The 21,606-nt window shown below is 38.8% G+C and overlaps 1 protein-coding gene across 11 annotated transcripts in view; it reads left to right on the top strand.

The window, feature by feature from the left end:
- The window catches only part of IPCEF1 (interaction protein for cytohesin exchange factors 1), a 78,926-nt gene that overhangs the window by 29,158 nt on the left and 28,162 nt on the right, over window positions 1-21,606 (top strand). For 7 of the 11 annotated variants that reach the window (XM_072035926.1, XM_038176135.2, XM_072035927.1 and 4 more), the window contains 5 exons: window positions 2,693-2,941; window positions 7,426-7,474; window positions 11,664-11,700; window positions 12,376-12,545; window positions 21,431-21,504. In XM_072035926.1, the coding sequence (XP_071892027.1) occupies window positions 7,451-7,474; window positions 11,664-11,700; window positions 12,376-12,545; window positions 21,431-21,504 (305 nt within the window). In that variant the 5' untranslated portion in view covers window positions 2,693-2,941; window positions 7,426-7,450. Of the gene's footprint in view, window positions 1-2,692; window positions 2,942-7,425; window positions 7,475-10,310; window positions 10,500-11,500; window positions 11,520-11,663; window positions 11,701-11,738; window positions 11,892-12,375; window positions 12,546-21,430; window positions 21,505-21,606 lie in introns of those variants that run through there. The other 4 variants (XM_038176138.2, XM_038176140.2, XM_038176139.2 and 1 more) reach the window with 4 other exon arrangements.

The raw sequence follows: 21,606 nt of genomic DNA, 5'->3' as shown, positions 1-21,606 counted from the left end.
AAGTAAGATTAACTATGCAGGCTGCAATTACCGTGAGCTATAAACTGCCATGAAATAGTTGATAATATTAATTTTATTTTACATTTATTAAAATTTGTTATCACTGAAAAGTCTGTTTTTTTTTTTTGTTTGTTTGTTTGTTTTTTTTTTTTCTATTTACTTTTCTTCCATAAAACTTGAAAGATATATGCATAGGAATTAGGTTAAAAAATGGAGGTACTTTACATCAGAATACACTGATCCAAATATAAAAGGATATAAACAGCAGGCGACTAGTTCATTAGAAAAACAGAGAGAGAGAATCTCTCCTTAGAAGGAGAGAGATAGAGACTTAAAATTGTTCAAAATATTGGGACAGACACAGCATGGTGGAATTTAGAGGGAAAATGTTTCATGAAATACAGCTTATGACATAAAGTCCAGGTCTTCTGAGAAAACATGGAAATTGTTCTTGTAAAAGAGAAAGTTCATTTTTCAGTTTTCTGTAAACAGTTCTGCCACATTACCTTCTCCTTTAGAGAAATGCTCACTGCTTTGTTTCCAGATTTTACTGCAATGAAGACAATGAAGACAACCCCTCAGAAAAGGAATAACTCACTTTTTTAAGTTTCAGAAAGCAAGTGTCTAATGTAGTCAGAATCTACATATGCAGGAGTAGCAAATTGTCATTTTTAATGATTTATTTCTGTGTGCAGATTTTTGGCAAAGGCTGTAGTGTTTAAAAAACAAGAATCACAGTAAATCCTGGGTGCTACGGGTACTGATGGCTGCAGAAAAGCATTGTAACAATCCTTTGCAACCAGGAACAGTTTTTTTTTTTTTTTTTTTTTGTAAATTTTATTTCAGCTTCCAGGGCTAGTTGGTTATACTACCCATCTTGGACAAAATTATTTCTCAGGCTCATGGGAGGATATCTCCTAGCAGTTATTTCTTGCCGTGATCTTTTTGTGTAGTATAGCAGGCTTTTTCCTCTTGCTCATTGCAAACATAAAGTAAAAAAAGGGGCTGGTGCAGCCAAGTACTGCACTGGTGAGACTTGAGTACCATGTGCATACTTTGTGTACTGTGAAGGGTGGAAGGAACATAAATTATTCAGTGCTTCCGACCATTTAATGAAAAATCAAACAGGACTCCTAAGAACTCTGTTTCTGGTGAACTTTGAACATTAAGTGGGAATCTTTGATGGAAGAAGCAGCAACTGTCCCAGCTTTCATGCTTCATCCTTGCTAATCATCAGCATAACGATTTTGCTTTAGTTTTAAAAAGCTGTTCTCTTGATGTTTCTCTAGAAATGTGAATGCTGGCCTTTGTTTAGAGCTGTCAGTGTAGTGAACATTGCCTGGGTGGAAGGAAGAAGGAGAGAATTCACACCTAATATGCAGAGAGTGCAAGTATTAACAACTTTCTGTGGTCTTTTGTTCTTAAACACGGGAGCCAGAAGTGTGCTCCCGTTATCTTGATGTATTGCACTGCAGTTGTGCATATATCCAGCCATAAAGGGAATGGATGTCCTTGTTGCACCTCTCGTCAGGGTGGGTCATATTGCTCAGGTAGCTCTCTGGTGTTTGGGAATGGGAGAAAATTCCATTCACAGTGCCTGGAGAGAGGACGGCTCTAAGCATAGGAGGGGCTGGTTGGCTTATGCTCTGTTTTAGCTTCATGACCTTAAATCAGAAAACTGGCTGAGTGTGCTACTCTGATAGTACCTGAGTGAGGCTGTGCCTTTCCCAGGAAGCCCTGCAGAGCATCACAGCAGGAGCAGCTGCAGATGCCCTACCCAGTGCTCCTCTCCAAAGCTGGTTTACATTCCCATGGTGACTGTCTGTGTGTGTCCCACTGTGTCCCACTGTGTGTGCTGGGGGGAGGGCCCCAAAGATGGTTTGTCCTTGGGGTGGTGTGGGGCAGAGGTGAAAGCTGGGATGTGCCAGGCAGCCTCCCTGCCTGTCCCTGGTGGAAGGATGCTGAGGGATGATAGGGGAGCCCAAGAGAACTAGTCAGCTCCACTTGGAGGGTTTATTTTTTTTTTTTTTAAATTAAACTTGTTTTAGCAAATTTGGTTAATTTGGATGAAAATATGTTTTATTTTTTCTTTGGTCCTCTGAATCTTGCCCTATTCAGAAAGAGAGCTATTGCTTGCTTTCCCTTAGACCAGTATCTCAGGAGGGTCTATAGGCTCTGGGCTTTTTCTTTTCCTGCCTCCTCTCTATGTTTCATTTTCTGGGCTAACAGGGAATTGTGCATCTTTGGAACACAGCAAAACACCTGGGAAGTGCTCCTCTAGATCTGAAACATTTATTTTCCCCTTAACTGCACTGACTTTTCATCCATTTCTGCAGCCACCTTCACAGCCTTGCTTGCTTTTATTTGCCTGCCACAGTGAAGGAGACAACTAGGAGGCCACGGTAATTCCAGCATTGTACTTGAGGTTTTTGAAAAATCCCCACTTTTAACTTGGGATTTTGTTGGCCTTCAAAGAGCAGAATAGCACTAAGAATCAGCACAACACTATGAGGAGTCTGCATGCAAATTCAAGTTTGGAGCAGAACACTTAGCTAAGCATGCCATTTTGAGTTCTTCTCTCTCTATTTATTTATTTTTTTAATTATTATTATTTTTTATTTTATGTTTGCCATTGAGGCCCCAGAGGCAGCTGGAACATCTCTCTTCTGTTGAACTTCTCCTTTCTTTCCAGCCGCTCTCTTCCGGAAGGCAGCGAGCGTGGGCTCCTGCAGCTGCTTTCGTGGAGCTGTCGGCGCCTGTCACCCGCCACTCCTGGGCTCCCTGGCTGGACCTGGCTGGACTGACTCCCTGGCTGCGATCCCAGCAGAGCGATGTCTCCAGACCCTTTCTGTCTCCGAGGTGGGAGCAGTGAACTTTGTTCCAGTTTTTCCTGGCCCTCTCCCAAACGGAGCCAGAAGTTGTCTTTTTGAATTGCTTGCAGGTGAGGGGATTGAATCGTTTCAAATGCCTTTGAAAATAAGGTTATAACTGATGGGGTTATAATGTGGCAGATGGATTTTCTTGCTGGTAGGCCTGCTATAAGAATTATTGTGGCTATTCAAAAGCTAATTTCTATTTAGTATGCTAAATTTATCCATTGTGGCCAAAGCTTAAGGTATTCTCTGGCAATTATGACATATTTTAATGCTTGTACTTTAATAGACTTGATGTTTTCAATCTCAGAGGTGAATTTTATCTGCATTTGGGAATGTGGAGTAATAGAGACCAAGGCGAGTGGAACATAACTGTGGTGACATGGTCCATGAGCTTTTGTGAAAAGAGCATCCATGTCTGTTTGTCATTACCCCATGGCACAGCACCAGCCCACTACTTGACTTTCCTGGTGAGATGGCAAATGAGAGAAAATCTGCAGGTCATGAATCAAATTGTACGAGTAGGACAGTTGATTTAGGTAGTTAATTAACCAGTTAAATAACTGACCAGATCTGATTAATTAGTAGCTAATGGTAAGGTTCTGTCAGATTAAATTGATCTCTAGTAACCCAAAGGACAATTATTAGCTTATAATCACTGTCATTATTTTTTCCCCTGCATTGTTACAACAACCCCTGTTAGAGGTAATGGGATAATTTAGGACTGTTATATAAGGCTGTCTCCTTGACACAGGACAGTGCTTCGAGCGCTGCTATAATGTGGGGCAATGCTATTCCTAATGCTTGCAAGTGAGATCCATGATTAAGTAATCATTGATTTTTCTAGGCAAATTTTTGTAACCCTATCGCTAATTTCATATTGCCTGTCAATTCATTGCCCATTGAAGTGCAAATAGTGGCACACAACAGAAAAACCCAACGGAGATATCAAAGCTGGTGACCGACATGAGGAATGGAGACAGAAGGAAGGCAAAGAGTTTCTTTTCCAGGATGTCTTACAGCCTTGACTTGGTACTTGGTAAAACAGAAATTTTCTGAATAGTTTGTATCAATGCCATCTGAACAGGATCTGAGCTACACACATTATGGGTGTTTCTGCAATACAAATTATTTGAGTCATGTCACATATCTCAAATATTTTGCTCAGAAGCAGAAGGCATATGCCCACTTTGGATGGCATCTGAGGGATGCTTGGAAGGCATGTGTGGCAGGCTTATATCAATGTCATTGCAACCAGTGTGACAGTGTCAGGCCATGTAGATTTTGACTTCTACAAGAGTATTATTATTAATGGATTAAGATATATATATTTTCCAATGAAAAACATTGACTCCTACCACCCCCCACCTTTAACATTACCTTTCATCTTTAACAGAGATATTTCTATTTATTTCAGAAAAGATGATGCAGTCAAATGGAAATGATTGCAAGATATTTCTGATAAGTCACTTGCCATGTTTCCACATTTGTTGCATCAGCTATTACTCATGTACTTACTTGTTAATTATTCTTGAAAGCACGGGAGTGAAGCGGTACAAATAAAGATATGCAAAGTGATGTTTATAGTTCAGTTGTTGAATCAAAACATAGCAAAACAAAAACCTCAGAAATTTGAATTGGAAATCTTATACCTGAAACCACTTTTGACATAATTATTCGATTCAGACTGAAATTAAATGAGTTGGTTTTGACACCTCTAAGAAAAGACAAATGTAGGTTTACAAACTGGTAATCTAAAACCATCTCATTTGCTTTTATCCAATAGATTTGTTGTAGTTTATATTCCAGGATGTGAGAGATTAAAGTTTGTTCTCTCCTTTATAAAACCATTAGAACTGGGAGATGTTCCACTGTATTTTATTTTCCCTCTCTCTTTGTTTTATCCCATTTTCCAGTTTTACAGAATTGAACATCCACCACAGCAGACTGCAATCCTGGTGTACATTTTCAGTGTGAGTGCCTCAATCTGTAGGCTGGAGGGTTTTCCTCTCCTCTTCCCATATCTTATCTTGCTGCAAATGCAGAAGGTTATGGGGAGGGCTGGAAGGCCACATCCTCATCTTGTTGCTTAGGAAGTGAGACCCTGCTTCAAATTCAAAGTCTATCTGAGTCAGGGCAAGGATATGCACATTCCTGTCTTTAGTCTGGAAAGTGAGCTATGAAATGAGATGCTCTTGGACATGTGTTCTCCTGCTGTGGCTATTCCAGGTAGGAATCAGGACACCCTTCTGGCAGTATGAACTCAGGTGTTGTCTCCTACTAACCTCTCACTGGCTTATCAAGCTCTTGAGCTCAGATTTAGCCTTCATGTTGTGGAAATCTCTTCTGCAAGCCAAAGCACCATCTGTGGGTATGCTCCTGGGCTACTGTGGAGCCTGTGGAGTGGTGAGACTGCCTCATGTCACACACATGGCATGAGATGGACACAGCTTGGCAGGGGACCCTAACTGCAGTGTGGGGAGGGGAATATTTGGGGCAGGGTGTTACAATTCCCAGAGACAACCCTGGTAGGTTCGTCTATACCAATATCCAATAGGGTGATTATAGACCAACTCTGCATGAGAGGCTGTATTTATCCAGCTCCTTCTATTTTGTCTGCTCAGAAAGGATAGACTTGTCTATTGCACAGCTGTGAAGAATTGAAAGGAAACACTTATTTTACTGTAGTGCAGAGATAAACAGGTCATCCCCTTCTGAAATGTTGGTTTTGCAACAGTGAAGTACACTTGAGTAGGCATTAAAATCTTAACATTGTTTCACAGTGCAACTAATCTCACTCAGGTTGGGTTTACTTAGGAGAAATAAACTCAGTTTATCTGCATGAGAGCCAGTCTGCAGTGAACCTATTTTTACAGCTTTCCATACACAGAGAGTAATAAATTTTACACTTAACTAGAATGAGACAGAAGTCAATGCTGCTTTTGAAAATTGGATGCTGGCTCAAAGACTGCTTAGCCAGTTTCTGGAAACTAAACAAAAGTTTGAGTTAAAGTCACTGAGAAGGATCTGCTGAAAGCCATTGCAGCTCCTTTGGCACAAATCACACAGGCGGAAATGTTTCCTTGCCAATTAACTAATGCTTCTCCTTGTATAGTGGCTAATTCAGATCTGTGCAGTTTGTAAAATTACACCCCACCCCCCTAAAAACCCCAAAGCATGCTTGAAATGGAGAATTGACAGGAAAAAAGGCCACATGTCACAATAATTACTATAATTTGGTCTGTTATTTCCTTACTTTTTGGCTCGGCATTTGAAGCTTGATGTTAATTTGCTTGTATAACTAAAGGTGTTTCCTCTGCTTGTTTACACTAGCTATTATTTCTAAACATCCTTGAAATTATTTGCTATAACATCTCTCCTCATCTTTATATTACTTCAATTTGAGCCACTTTTAGAAAGTGCTTCCTTCTATTTTTGAACAGAAGCAGTTGGGAGCCAGAAAAATATGTTTTTGTTTGCATTTCTATTTTTGGTTTGAAATTGCTGGAAACCAGTAGGTGGGTTTTTATTTTCTAAGACTTTATTTTCAAAATGAAACAAATATTATGCATGAGGAATGCCACATATCTTAAATTACTTGTTTTAGTAACAGGAAAAAGTTCTTGTTAGAAATTCTTCTGAAGTGTGGCTCTATTTCCGGAAATCCTATCTTGCTCACTTCAGCAGTCTTGTACTCTCCCATTTCACTGAGTGATTGTTTTGTACATAAAGAGATGAGGAGTTCATAGAAACATTGTAGGCATTCAAAGTTAGTATGTTTTCCTTTACCTTTTGTACTACACAGATTCTTTTGTTATATTTTCATTCTACCAGCCCAAGGAAAATCACATAGGGAGTTGACTATTGGTTGTGTATATTGAATGAAATTACATAAAAGGGTAACTGGTAGTTTTGGATATCCTTGGGATATAATTCCTACCATATGTTATCGGACTGCACAATTTTTGCTCTCTAAAAAGGGAAGAGTGTAATTCATTATAGGGTAGTCAGCTATGAAATCTCATTGTGCTCAGGAGATGGGAGCAAATGAGCTGATTAGAACACTCAGAAAACACTGGGAATATCTCAGCTGAGTGGAAATAATTTCATCTCAGTGGAAATAAAAATCCTATTGATTTCTTTCACAGTAGGGGGAAAAAATGACACTTCAAGATTTACTTATTTATTCTCTATTCATTTCTAAAAAAAGCCACAGCCCAACAAACCAAACAGAAAAACCCTGAAAGCAAACAAACAAAAAGTACCTTCCCCAACTATATCTGTGACTTTCAATATGTTTATTTCATAGCAAAAAAAAGGATAGCTTTGAGTTAGTACTCCTTATCAATAGCTGCCTTCTACATCAGTAAAATCTTTTCACATAATATGGCATTACCTTTGGAAAAGATATTTTTTGAAAGGGTGAAAGAAGATGAGAGGGTGAAGCTGGCAAGTCAAATCACATTAACACTTTTTTTTTCATCTATTGTCAGGACTAATTTATGAAAATATAATGCAGAACTCAAGCAAACAACCCTTTTTCTTTTTACAGCTTTCCCTCTAAACTGAAACCATTCATGGAAGCTGATGGCAATGCTCTCGTAAGTATATCTGAAGTTATGTCACAGTTACTGACTAGTTGAAGAGATCATAGAAGACTGAGGACAGCATCAATATCCAAAGATCTTGCTCATGGGTTAGGCCAAGTGGTGAGACTGTTACAGGCTGCCCCGATTCTATTCTTGGGGTGAAATTGAATCTGTTGTATGGACCCACAGCCAGTGGTCCCCTTGCTTCCAAGAGCTACTCTTCAGAAGATGAGAAAAGAGTAATTTAGGATACATGAGCTTAGCAAAGGACTTTTCTTAGACACACATCTGTCTAATCCTTGAGGTTTTAGGAAAATACAGCTTTGTAGAAGACAAACTGATGATCATAGCCTTTGGTACCATCTCAGACTCATGAATTGTGAGTTAAACTTCAGGAGACTTGAAGTCTGGTCTTCAACAGTAGAGCAATGCCTCTGATTTTGCTTGTAGAACAAACTTTTCCTTCCCTTTCAGAGAGCCTCATATGTCTATTTTGCCCCGCTTCTTCCTTCAGGAGCATTTGCAAGCTGCAGTACACCTGGACTCTAGACAGAAGCATCCCAAAGACAAACTCCGACTGCTTCTTGGCAGCTCTCCAGAGGGATGCTGCCCAGCTAGGTTTCATTCCCAGCAATAATTGGTTGAGGCCACCCATTTGAAAGGGAGTCTGGAAATATATAGAGCCCCTGCTCTATGTTTTTAAATCAAACATGGGATCTCTAAGCTAATAGAAGTCTTTCACTGAAGATATCACTTCTCTTGTTCGTTTTTGCTTATTAGGGGAGCCAGCCTGGCACAGAAGTGGTTGTGAACAACGCTCAGTTGTACAGCTCTCTTTGCAGCTGGCTCCCAGTTGTATTTGCCAAGTGGAGGAGCAATGGACAGCAAGCTTGAAGTCTGTGTTTTCATGCAGCATCACTATCCCATCCTGTTCAACCCTTAGATCTCACTAAACAGATGAACAAACAAAACCTCCCCCCAAAAAAGATGAAAAGCTAGCCTGTATTGCCAGTCTCACAGAAAAATTATGACCCTTCTAAAGTTAAAAATAACTGTGATGTTTTGCATTTATTTCAGACTCTTCTGAGGATTGTTGTCCTCAGATTTTCCCTGGAGCTAGACATATTTTTTTTCCTTATTTTTATTTTTTTCTTAGTTGAACCTGTGATATTGAAATACACATCAGGAAATTTGTCTTTACAGAGGAACATTCACCATTATCAGAAGAATAGGAAAGTATGAGCCAAACTGAACATTTTGTTCAGTTTCAGGTTGTTCCAGTCAGTGACTATGTGTAGTAGTTACGATATGTTCACATCTGAAACTGCTGTTATGCCCGTGGTCAGTACCATTGGTTTTACTGGTAATAACTGCCTTCCACAGTCAGACTTTTCTGTTTGTTCTGCACTGGTGCTGTAGTCTGCTAGGACTGAAAATTAAAAGTATCTCTTAATCAGTATTCATCCAGGCTCAATGAAACGAAAGATTTCCAACTTGCATCAGCCAGTTTTCAGAGGAGGAAACTTAAATTTACTTTTTGAGGAAAGATTTACAATTGGAGATGTGTTAAAGTGTTATTTTCTTGTGGAAAAACCTGCTGGTGAGGCATTGCATAAATTTTATGGTAGATTAAAGTAAATATAGATTTTTCTATTGTTTTAAGATGAAGACAGTCTCATTGATTTTTTTTTTTTAATTAAATAATTTTATAAAATATCTGACTGCAAACACTGGTGCTGTGGGGAAAGAGATTTCTTTTGTTTCTTCAAAGATCTGCAAAATTTGGGAAACCAATTTGTTGAACAACCCTGGATTTCTTGGCATATTCCATTGATGTGTTCTGTTACTAGAAGATTTTCTCGTGAAGAACAAACAAATTATTTTTTATGGGTTGATATTGGGCTTCTGTGCGGCACTAGAAACATTTAAAAGTTGTTGAATTCCTGTTTGAGAATTAATTCGATAGAAAGTATGTCAGCTTTCAGGAATCCTGGAAAAGAAAAACAGAAATGTAACTTAATTCATGAAATCTCACTCAGTGACAATTTTATTGTGGGTTCATCACTGATTTTATCCAGGCAAACTAAATGTAATGCTGGCTTGGGAAACTGCCCTTCCTTCTCTGATTAGTTTCCCAACTCCTCCAATGAAACATGAAGAGATGGAGATCCATCACCCCTGTCAACCTGCAGCAGGAAACAATCATTGCTACTGAATAATAAATGCAAATTTGTGAATTCTTTTTGCTACCCCAAGCTCTTAGTGGTTAATCAGTTCCCACCTCAGTCTGTATATAGAGCAGGCCCTAACAGAGAATTTAGGTAATATGGATATTAACCCTCCCTTGACAGATGAGCCATAGGCCATAGATGTTATGCTGATCATCAATAAGGTTAGCGGAAAGATCTACTTCTTCCTCATCTGTTTACAGAGCCACATCCTGTGTCAGTGCTGCTCTTGTCATTGTACAATTTTATGTTGGGTAAAGACGACATGCCCCCACCACATTATCATGGCAAAGATGCACTATCACCCTGCTTTGCAGTTTTTGCTTGTGGGTAGCTGACTAAAATTTGCTTTCCTTAACACCACTTTGGTAGCACTGAAGGAAAATAATGAGTGTGATTGCATGACCCATTGATTCACTGTGGCTGTCTGTTATTTCCACGTGTCCTAAATAGGGTGTTACTTTCTTTGGAATGAAGATGTGAAAGGTGGCCTGTACAGGACAGGGAAATCTTGGAGCTTCAGTGTAGCTGATATGTTTTCTCATTGCTTTTCTTTGTCTGTTGTCATGGAGAATAGTCAGGGAGACTGAGAGGCCGTGGTAGAATTTTAAAAAAATAGTGTAGAGGGGGGAAGAATACATGATGATTAAGAAGGAATCTGGGATTATTCACTCCTGGTAAAGCCACCCACAAATGCGTTGCTCAGGTCATCTCAAATAAGCACCAGATAAGCCCAAGAGTTACGATATGCAGTTCTGCACTCGGATACATGCTGCAAGGATAACTGGCTAGAGAATGCTTCAGCTCTTGTAAGTACTGGTGGCAGTGGTTTCTTGTGTTATTGTTTCCAGATGGTGTAGCTTTACTCATCTTTAATTTACCTGTGAGAAGAGCCATCAAATCCTTCAAGAATAACATGAAAAGGGGTTTTGTTTTCCTCCAAAGCTGCCTGATAGGTCCAGGGACTGCATTAGTAATGTTTCTAGCGTAGCTCTGCAGCGGATCAGGTAGTTACCAGTTTTGCATAGCAACATTGTGGCCGAGCATATTAAACCATACATCACCTTATCCAGCGTTTGTCATCTGGAGGTTTCAAAACCTTCCTAAAAAATAGAAGGTGAATGTTATTGTTCCCATGCTAGAGATGGAAAGGTTGAGGCCAAGAGAAGGAAAGTGCTTTGTACACAGCCAGCCAGTCTGGGGAGGATTTACTCTAAAACCTGGACCTTATATTTCTGATGACCTCTTTCTCAGTCCCTGGTCTTCTGTTTTACTTTCATTTTCTGTGTGTTTACATGAGATGAATGCACACTGATAATGAAAATATAATTCAATTATGTTATTTTTGCAGAGACTCAAAATTCTTATGTATGGCATGGCAAACTTCTGGTATATTTATATCTTAGAGTTTGGATAGTCTTCCAAGCTTGTGTAATTTATTTACCTTTCTTTAAAAAATATGAAACTCTTACTTATGTAGGGGGGAACTGTGTTCTTTTTCCTACCCCTGAAAATTTTCATTTTCAGGGGTAGGGGTGCTTAGAATATGCTAAAGAACAATAAAACATCTGCCATGTATTTTAATCAACCTATGTTTGTAAATCTCCCTCATGGAAGCATTAAAATGTTGGATTTCTAACTTTTATTTTTTAACTTCTGAACACAGAATATGATTCAGGGAAGCAAAGTAGAAGCTGCCTGTGGGTGTGAAACAGGAAGCACTAGTAGACAGGCACATGTATAATAGTTAGATTTGCCCTGGTTCAACTCCACATACATCAATTCTAATTAACACGTTTTATGCTTCAGCTACTAACGTCCCTTCAGCAGTGAGTGGGTTATGCATTTCCATCCTGCATATACCACCAGCATCACCACCACGTCCTTCTCGAGCTTCCCCCTCCCCTTTCTAGACAAATGTTGCAACACAATCTGAAATTTCCTCTTTTCTTTCCTTCCTGCATTTCTTACAGGTTCCTTTGCGTCAGAAGACAAAAAAGAAAAGTCAAGGTAATGAGAGATTTTTTTTTCTTTTCTCTTCCTCTTTTGTTATTTTCTTAGTATGTCTTGATCTTGGGAGGGTGAGGATTTTATACTACTGCTGCTCAGCTGGTGGAAGGCTGCTTTTTAACTCCACTGTTTCTTGAAGCAATTCTGAAAAAAAATGACAACGTGCTGTTCTTTTGGACTAAATCCTTGTGGTATGTTAATTGTTTCAAAGCTGGAAATCAGTGAGGTAGAATCAGATGCATGCATACACATACACTGACGGTTTTAATGTACTTGGCATAATAGTTTTCTTTAGCTGACTTAAATAGATGTATTGTCTTTCAGTGCAGCTGTGTGAAGAGAAATACATGCATGCTTCTCTTAAAAGGATTAAAGGATATATTTTTAATTCACAAAAAAAAAAAAAAAAGCTTGTGTATGGCTATCTAAATGATAACTAGTATCTGCATTATCTATAGCTTACTATTTTGTTTCTGCACATGAGACTGGCTTTCAAAGGCGTGTGTATTACTGTCACAGCCACTACAAAATGGAATGACTTCTAAGTATATTTTAAGATATGCTTGGATGACTTGTTAAGATCACTAAGTAAGGTTGATATCTTTAATTGACAGCAACATCTTTCCTGGTAATGTACTTTTAAACAAGCAGAACACTGTATTTTTAATGGCACAGGGTTCTTCACAATGAGCCGACGGAGGATATCGTGTAAGGAGCTGGGGCAAGCTGATTGCCAAGGATGGCTCTACAAAAAGAAGGAAAAAGGAGCTTTCATTGGCAACAAATGGAAAAAGTTCTGGTGTGTGCTGAAGGAGTCATCACTGTATTGGTACAGCAGTCAGCTGGTGAGTACAGCATCCATCCAGCCCCAGGGATGGATGAATGGCATCTGCTGGGATCGAGACTAGGGGAGATGGGGTCACAGTTTAAAAGCACCCTGGAGAAGTACTAATGACTGGCTTTATTTCTCAGCCCTGACATTTCTTGTAATTTGGAAAGTGTCTATTTGAATGTGAAACATGCAGAAAACTGTGTTTTCTAGTTCAGTAAGTACTTGTGAAATGTTAACTTGCAGAGCTCCTCTTCACAGGCTCTGCTGGCATTTGAATCTGGTAAAGGTTTTCCTGGGTCAGGCAGTTTGCTATCAAGGCTTGAAGCAATACTGCTTCCTTGCTTCTAATTTGCTTAATTTTTAGAAGTCTCTCTTCTGCTTCTCTCTTCATTCCCTTCCACACTAAGATTCATCTGTTTATTTGTTTGATTTTGTTTGTCTCTCTTCCATCTTCCCCCCCCACACTTTTTTTTTCTTTTTTTTTTTTTTCCCCCCTGTTTGAACTGGTAGGATTGCAGGTATGTGCACTGGCAGTTCATGATGATTTTATTCCTCGTTTGGCTGATGTCTCATCCATACCATTATGATTAAAGTCTCTCACGTTCTGCTGATTTTTAACTTCCTGCTTTGATGAGTCAATGCTGAAAGTCAAATTTGCAAGAGGAGACAGTGTTTTGAATTCAAGGTCCAGCTTTCTGTTCAGGGGATGAGCGTTCCTCAGGACAGCTGGCATAGATAGCATTCCTCTTTCTGACAATCCAACCCAACTACTCCACTTACAGTGTGAGTGGGAAATTGTCTGAGACAAAGAACAGCAGGTCCTGGATTTATGTAATCAGTCAAAGAAGCTAAGAAGTAAAAACTGAAGAAGGGGGGAAAGAATCATAGTGAGAAATTCAGAGTAACCCTGGAATCCCCTCTGTAGATCGCTGTGCTCTGCATCTGGCAGCTTCACTCTGCAGATGTGCTACCTGGATTTTTAATGGAAGGTTATGGCTGAGTGCAAAGAGCCAATGGTTCCTAGGGAACAGCTGATTTTTATTACAGTCTGTCGCTACAGCAGAGATGGTGTTTTGTGCATCCTAGGAAGATTCTAACATAGTTATTCCCTTTACTCACTTGCACTGCTATTTCTAAAAAAGCTTCCGTTGTATTATAATGATGCTGGCAAAGCCCAGAACTGGCACATGCAGAGCATTAGGGGATGCTAACAACATCAGCTGAAACTGAACAGATTCAGTGTGGGATTGCAAATGGTCATCAGGATTCCTAAATGCAAACGTGTTGCTCCGGAAATCAGGATGTCTCAAGCCCAGCAAAGGATGATAATTTAAAAAAAAAAAAACAAAACTGTCTTAATTATTAGAGCATTTGAACAAATTAAATACAATTTGGATTTTTTTTCACAGAATTATTTTTATTGCAATAATCCTTGTTAAAGCTCTTGCTGTCTCCTTCAAGTTACAAATAAAATTAAAAAATATACAAATATTAAAAAATATATATATTAAAAAAATAAATTAAATTTGCCTATGGGGCAATGAACTCTGTCAGTGATTGTAGTGACAGAACAAAGAGTAATGGTTTTAAATTAAAAGAGAGTAGATGTGAGTAGATTTAGGTTAGATATAAGGAGGAAATTCTTTACCTTGAGGGAAGTGAGGCACTGGAACAACTTGTCCAGAGAAGCTGTGGATGCCCCATCCCTGGAAATATTCAAGACCAGTTTTAAATGGGGCTTTGAGCAATCTGGTCTACTGGTCTCTGCGCATGGCGGGGGGGTTGTAATTGGGTGGTCTTTAAGGTCCCTTACAACTCAAACTGTTCTATGATTCTATGAAACAAATCTTTATTCTGATGAGGAGTGTATTTCCCATTTTCTCTTCAGCTACGATTTTAACATGATAAAAACTTTAACAGACCTTTCTTAAATGACATTTTAAAATGATGTTAGATATTCTTTTTTAGGCAAAAGTGAAAACAACTGTGCTGGTCATGGGTTGTTATTTTTTTTTTTGTGTGGTTGTGGTAGTCTGATTTAGCTTCCTTTCAAAACCAAGTTAAATACACACATAAAAAGTAAGAAAAGAAATAAGAAGAGTAGAAAAATAGGAGGAAAAAAAAAGAGTGTTTTTTCAATGCTTGCCATAATTTTGCTTAAAAGACTTGGTTTGGTAGATACTTCTCAGTGGCGTTAATATCCTGCAAATCCATTGACCGTTCTAAACCACTGCTTGTAGTCGTTCCTCTGGCTGAGCATTATTAAGAAAAGTGTGCTGGACAGCTAGCAGGCATTTTAGACATGAGAATTGTTGGAAAGAAATTATTCTGAGGAGTAATCAACCTGAGAAGAAACAAAATGAGGCAAGATAAGGGAAATTTTGTGTTCTGGAGAATGTGTGTTGGGGGGTGGGGGTGGCGGTGGGGAGAGAGAGAAGGTGCAAAGTTGTCTGCTTCCTTTACTTCAGTGGTCTGGCTAAATTCCTCTCTCAGGATTCAGAGAAACCATGGTCATACAGATGCCAAAGCTCCTATACAGCATTTGCCATATGAATGAGCTTGTCATTTTAGTCCATGCTTCCTTTCCTATTGTCACTGACTGCCCCAAAATAAACAGGGTTGAAGAACAGGTGGCAGCCTCATTCAGATTCGTTTTATATACTCTGAAGAGTTCATGCAGCTTCAAAATACTTCTGACTTATATCAGTCCTGACTTCTCACCTATCACAGTACTTCTTGTAAACATGCTAGCTGGTAGCACCTCTTCGCTTTCAACTTCTGCTGACTCCTCTACACTATTTTATGTTAAAAATTTGAAGTTTCTTTGGACAACTTAGAGTACAACTTCTGCATAAATTTAGATTCAGGTGACATTTTCAGAATCACAGTAACGATAGGGTGTTAAAAGGAGGGGAGGTGTCCTTTGTTAAAATACGCTTGCTTAAAATGATGAGACCAGAAACATGCTTAGTACCACCCCTGGAGTTACATCTGAGATGAATTTGACCCATTGTATTTTCACAGATATCTTCACCTTGCTATTTATGAAGAAAAAATATCAGTAACATATTCACTGGCTTACTTGATATTTCTTTTTACTTCTGTACGTGGCCTGGCTTTAATACTTCCATCTTCAGTGAAGTTAATGGTCACAACAGGGCATCCAACGTGACAATTGAGTTTGTGTGTGTTACAGGAGACGGAGTCTTGCCTCTCCCACACTTGAGATGTCTCATGATGGGCCTCTTAGAGGCTGAAGTGAAAGGCGGTGATGGAGGACAGGGGCCGAGGTCAAATGAACTGGGTTATGCTGACTGCTTGTAGCTCTGCCTGACTGGTTACGTTCTTGTGAGAAAAAAGTATGTTTTGTTAGTGGCTGTGTAGAAAATGCAGTCAGACAGACGTTGGCAACTGTAACATAGCAACAGGGTGCTGGACCTAACCTTTTTTTTTTTTCTAGCGGAGCTGGAGAAAATAGGGAGTGGGTGGAATTTGTAACCGAATGCGCATTATCCCAGATTTGGGGACGTAACCTCAGCTGACATCATGTTCTTGGTGAAGTCTGTCTTGAGGCTGCCTCTAAAGCTCTCTAAATTTCTGTTGCTCAGGTTTAATTTGCCTTCAGGTCACTCCAGTTCTGGGTCTTTCACACCAGGCAGATTGGAGGAGGCAATGTAGGTCGCTCTGGCTGACATTTGCAGACAATTGTTCCTTCAGTTTAATGTAAAATACCTTGTGAAAGTAACAGCTCAAAAGTAAAAATAATAAAATACTGAGAATGGCCAGCAATCAGACACTTTAGCAGTCAAGCTTCTCACCTATTGAAAGCAAGCATGAGCAGATAATCAAATCCAAATTAGCTTTTTGACTGGCTAGGTGAAGTACTGAGAGACATAAGTTAGGGCACCTGTGTTTTCAGCATCTCAACACATTTAGACAGCCTGCTCTGAAACATCTTCCCATACATACATGCTCTTTTTTTGACACATGGATATCATATTTGGCAGGGAAACTTATTTGTAACAGGGGCATTCCCCCCAGTATGGGGAGGGAAAGCTGTTTGGAGTAGGGGAAAAAAAAAAAAAAAAAGAAAAAAGGTTGGTTTTGCAATGGAAATAGAGAAAATTTCAGAAAATGCATTTGAGCAGTCAGACTTTTTGAGTGCATTTGGGACACCAAACTCTTTGGAGAGTTGCTCTCTCATAATGTTTGCTTCCCTGTTTTCACTACTGTTGTCCTTAGTCATGTGTCTTAAAAATACGTTGAAGAGGACAGTGTGTAACCCTGCCAGACCCTTTACTGGTTTTAGTTCTTTCCTGCCCCCTCATACTGAAACCTTTGAGGGAATCAGTACTTCCGCATAAGAAGAGGGGTTCAGGGGGAAGATCAGCATGTGTAATCCTGGGCTTCTGGCTCATCTTGCGCTTGTTGCAGCTGTGTGAATAATGTCATCTGGAAAGGGACAGAGGGCTAAAAGCCTCTGTCATGTTAGGCCTTTTGGGATAGCTTGGTTGGTTTTCAAAGTAATGTTGAAATACAGTTTTACAGGATGTGTTAATGATGGTTGTCATGGGGATTCAGCTGAAAAGAAATATAAGTATAAAATCAAAGGGTTTCAGGCTGTGATCTACTGTCACTATTTGTCTTTGTATTTTTTTTTCCTCTGCATTCACTGCATTTAAATTGGTCCTCACTCCAAGAGCTTTGCTAGGAACTGTATAATTGCAGTCTTTTAAAACAGGAATCTTTCACCTTTGAGTTATAGTAACTGCTTGCGTTCATGACACGAAGTCATTGATGTTGGTTGATTGTGTCAAGGGTTTCAGAGACCTATGATCTAATATGCTACACAAATTATTCACAGCTCTAGAGGTCACCCCACTGGTGTACTTGGCAGAGAGAAAAAAAATAAAATAAAAATCCTAAACAGGCTTGAGGACTGAACTGCTCCTCCAGCATCCATGAGGTCTTTTGCAGGCAGCACTGAAACACCGGTATGAAGCCATCAGGCATAACTTGAGATGCAGAATGGAGCTGTCCTGCAATAACTGGATATTTTCATTTTACAGCACTTTTTAAAAAAACAAAAACAAAACAAACAAAAAAACCTTTCTGCATCATTACATCCACTTTAAATATTGAAAAGGATCAATTAAATTATTTATTAAGTTTGCCAAAGTTACTGAATTTGCACAATATATTGAGAGGCAAGCTGAAAAGAACATTAGCCTTTTTCATTGGGTTCCTTCAATATGTTTCATTAATATATTTGATTTTAGGGGACAGAAAAGGGTGTTTTGTGTGTGTGTGTGTTTGCGTGTGAAGTAGTTGACTGCAGTGACACTCATAAGCTCATAATGTTTGACTTTTAAGTTTTGTTTTCCTTTTTTTCCCTTACTTTTTTTCTAATACTATAAAATGGAACTACATGTCCATCAAACATCTGTTTTCTATTACACAGATGACACATCTGAGTTGCAACCAATAGTGCATTAAAAACAACAACAAAAAGTTGTTCCTAAAATTCACAACATTATCTTCCTTCCTTTCACTTCTACATAAAATGAAACATTAAAATTTTCTTGTAAATTAATGTGAAATCACTGACAGAAATAATGTAAAGGCAGAATGTGATGCATTGAACATCATCTTCTACTAAATGGAACAGGTCAGATACTGCATAAGGTGAGATTTCTCTATGGTAAAACTGGTAAATGAAATCAAAGCTTACAGATCTGTCTCCCTGAGAAATTTAGAGACTGTTCCTTTAATTTGCATAGTCATGGAATACATTAGTCCTTCACGTTTAAGTTCCATCTCTGCATGAGCACTCCAGGTGAGTGTCCCCATGCTGAGTAACAGCATCCTGTTGATTCTGTGGCCCAACACAATCTGAATGCTCAAATGCCTGTATAAAGTATTTCTCTAATGCTAGGTTTTAATCTCCTCATGAGTGTCTGTGCAGCATCCTAAACAATTTACAGGATGCTGTCTTGCCATCTAGACTAGTGCTCCAATAGTAAAACTGGCTGAGTGGTGATAGCATTCATAATATGTCAGCTCTTCCCTCCCCCCCAAAAAAAAACAACCACCACCACCAAAACAAACAAAAAAACAAAATCACAACAACTAGTCACCCAGTCTCCCGCTGGATGCTTTATTGTGGGTGAGAAGGTGGTTCAATATATTCCTTTTTAAAGTGTCTTCTGGATCTCCTGTTTTGTTTTAATTTAATTTAATATAATTTTATTTTATTTTATTTTTTATACTGGGCACTATTGATTGATACTATAGAGAAGCGTCTAGCATTGTAGAAGTTTCTTATCCAACAGCGTGTGTAATAACAGGTTTGATACCACATTAACAGTTTTATTTTAAGATCAGTCTCTGGTGTTTCTAGACTGATCTTGGGGATCAAATTAGAATTTCAGTGTTCCTGCTGCACTTGGCCTAGCAAATGACCACTCCTAGTGGTACAGGAATGCAGGACAGTACATTCAGTATCTTCAGTACAATGCAGCCCATGAACAAAACTCCTCATTTACTCATCTCCGTATATTTGCTGTACTATGGATCTGGGGTAGAAATATGAGCTTAAGGTCTAATTGTTTGAAACACACATATTTTAAAAACAAACATTTTATTTTTAATCTTGTAATTACTTTTTTTAGTCAATTATTATTATGTCTCCATGACTTTAGCCTCACTAAATTCAAATCTGTGGAATGGAAACAAAAGATCCTCAGACAGGCTCTGAACAAATATGACAGGTAGAAATACAAAAAGAGAAATTTAAAAACCCATAATAACAAATAAGGATTTTTCTGTACAAATGAAGCCACATTGCAAAATGAAAGATTTTTCAGCTCAGATGTTGATGAACATTACTGTTTCTTCTGTACCAAAATAAAATATGAAATAAATATATTAATTAATAAAAATACCCATTCCACTGCTTTTTTTTTTTTTTTTTCCTCTTCGAGCAGACAAAACCATTTACTGGTGAAGATGTAAAATATAAACCTCTGATATGAATATTTAATGCATGTAAACTGGAGGAATGATGGTTATATTGTGATTTACCATATAGAAAAGAACAGATATGCAGAGGTACAGGGAAACCGCCCACTGAAATATCCTTTCTGTATCCATATTTCAGTTCTAAGAGATTTATACTTTCAAGCATTAAAGCTCAAAGACTTGTCTTGATGAACATCTTTTTATAGTCTTTTCATATTCATGCATAATACAGCTTGAGATGCTGTCAGTCATCTATCTCCATTTATCCTCTGTCTTTGTAATTATTGTGTATATTTTACCTGCTTTAACTCAGTGTATATTTTCAGAACTGTAATACGGCCAGGGATAAGACCTGGGAGCTGCAAATAGTTGATACCAGAATTAATGTTTTCTGTATTTTGAAAAGTACATTTATATATATATGTATGTATATATATATTTTTTTTTTTTCTGATGTTGTATGCTACAGGCTTTTGCCTACCTTATTGCTTCTCTTAGGAGCAGTCCTAGTCTCTTGCATCTGATCAGGTAAATGTAGATAGATACAGTAAAAGATTTGTTTCAGCTGCAGGCAGGAAGAATGGGGATTCGGGGCCAACTGGTAACTTCAGTATTGCTGAAGCCACTCTGGTACAGAGTCCAGCTGACCTGGAACAGAGATGTTACTGCTCAGTAAATGCGCTCTCTTACAGAAAGGGGCGACTGTGTCTAAATAGTGTACTTGAAATGTCTGCCTGGCTTCTTCTACCTCCTGAACTATGGCAGAGAATTTTTGGAGGGAGTGATTTCTGGGTGGTCAGTGTCATCTGAGTCTGGTTCACAAAGTCTGACAAAGCAGCTCATCTGTGTGGGAACATCCAACAGCACTGGTACCTTCTCACTTCCTGGCATGGGAGCAGCCTCTATTGCCTCTCTCTGCCTTGGTCATGTACAGGAGTAGATAGGTGACCCAACAAAATTGTCCATATTACAATTACCCAGGGCAGACCCTCCTCCATCCTCCTTGGGTCATTTTGGGTAATGTTTGAATTCCTATTGCTATAGACATTTAGTTTTTGAATATGCATAGATCATTATGTGTTGCTGTTAAGCATCTGTGTAACAGACACGCATGCTGTATAATGGAACATATGCTTGCTTGTTTGAGCTTGCATGTAACAGCCACACCAGAAATGATGATATAACACTTATTCGTTCTCTCTTTAGTCACCCATCTTTTCTGTGTGACTTCTGATTTTGAAGGTGTTTTTAGAGCTGAGGTTCAGTAGTTTCATTTTCCATGCTATGTGCACAAAGCTTGGCTGGTCCCATTATTGAACCAGGTTGTGTGATCATGGATGGCTGCAGAGGAATTGGGTTCCTCTACCTCCCTCCTACTTTTCCTCTTCCAAACCTAAATTTTGCCCTTGACAATTTTAGACTGGACATGACTTATGACTTAATTGTGAATCTTAGAAAAAGATATTCTGATTTTAAAAGAAATAAACAGCAACAACAAACAACTCTGAGGTGAGGAGGCGGGTGAATCTATCTCAGCACTCTTATATGAGCTGAGGATCTTTCCTTCCTCAGGTTCTGTGCTATTTGGAAGTCTACAACAAATCCTATGCTCACACTCTCTTGCTTACACAGACAGGAGTGCAAGCTCTTGAGCTCTCTTGCATCCAGGACTTGCTCAAATAATAGCTTGTGTAGGAATAGTTCTTGTTTCCAAATATCAGCCAAAACTTTGGGTGTTAATATGTCCCCATGGTGATGAGAATACATTTTACGGTATAAAAAAGCTGTCAAAAACAAGCACTTGTATGTTAAATAACATTAAGCATTAGAGTCTGGTAGTTTAACAATTGGTTGATCTGATTTATTTATTCATTGCAGGCTGAAAAAGCAGAAGGATTTATCAGGCTTCCAGACTTCAGTGTGGACCGAGCAACAGAATGCAAAAAAAAGCAGTAAGTTTATCTCTTAGCCCTGGTTTTGCATGATTTTTTTTACAGTGTTGCAAAGAATTGGATCTCAGTAGTGCCTGACAATGGATCTGTGGGGAGCTCTTC

Source organism: Anas platyrhynchos, chromosome 3, assembly GCF_047663525.1.
Source record: "Anas platyrhynchos isolate ZD024472 breed Pekin duck chromosome 3, IASCAAS_PekinDuck_T2T, whole genome shotgun sequence".
In the NCBI taxonomy this organism is placed as follows: Eukaryota; Metazoa; Chordata; class Aves; order Anseriformes; family Anatidae; genus Anas; species Anas platyrhynchos.
This window is presented reverse-complemented; position numbering and strand designations above follow the sequence as displayed.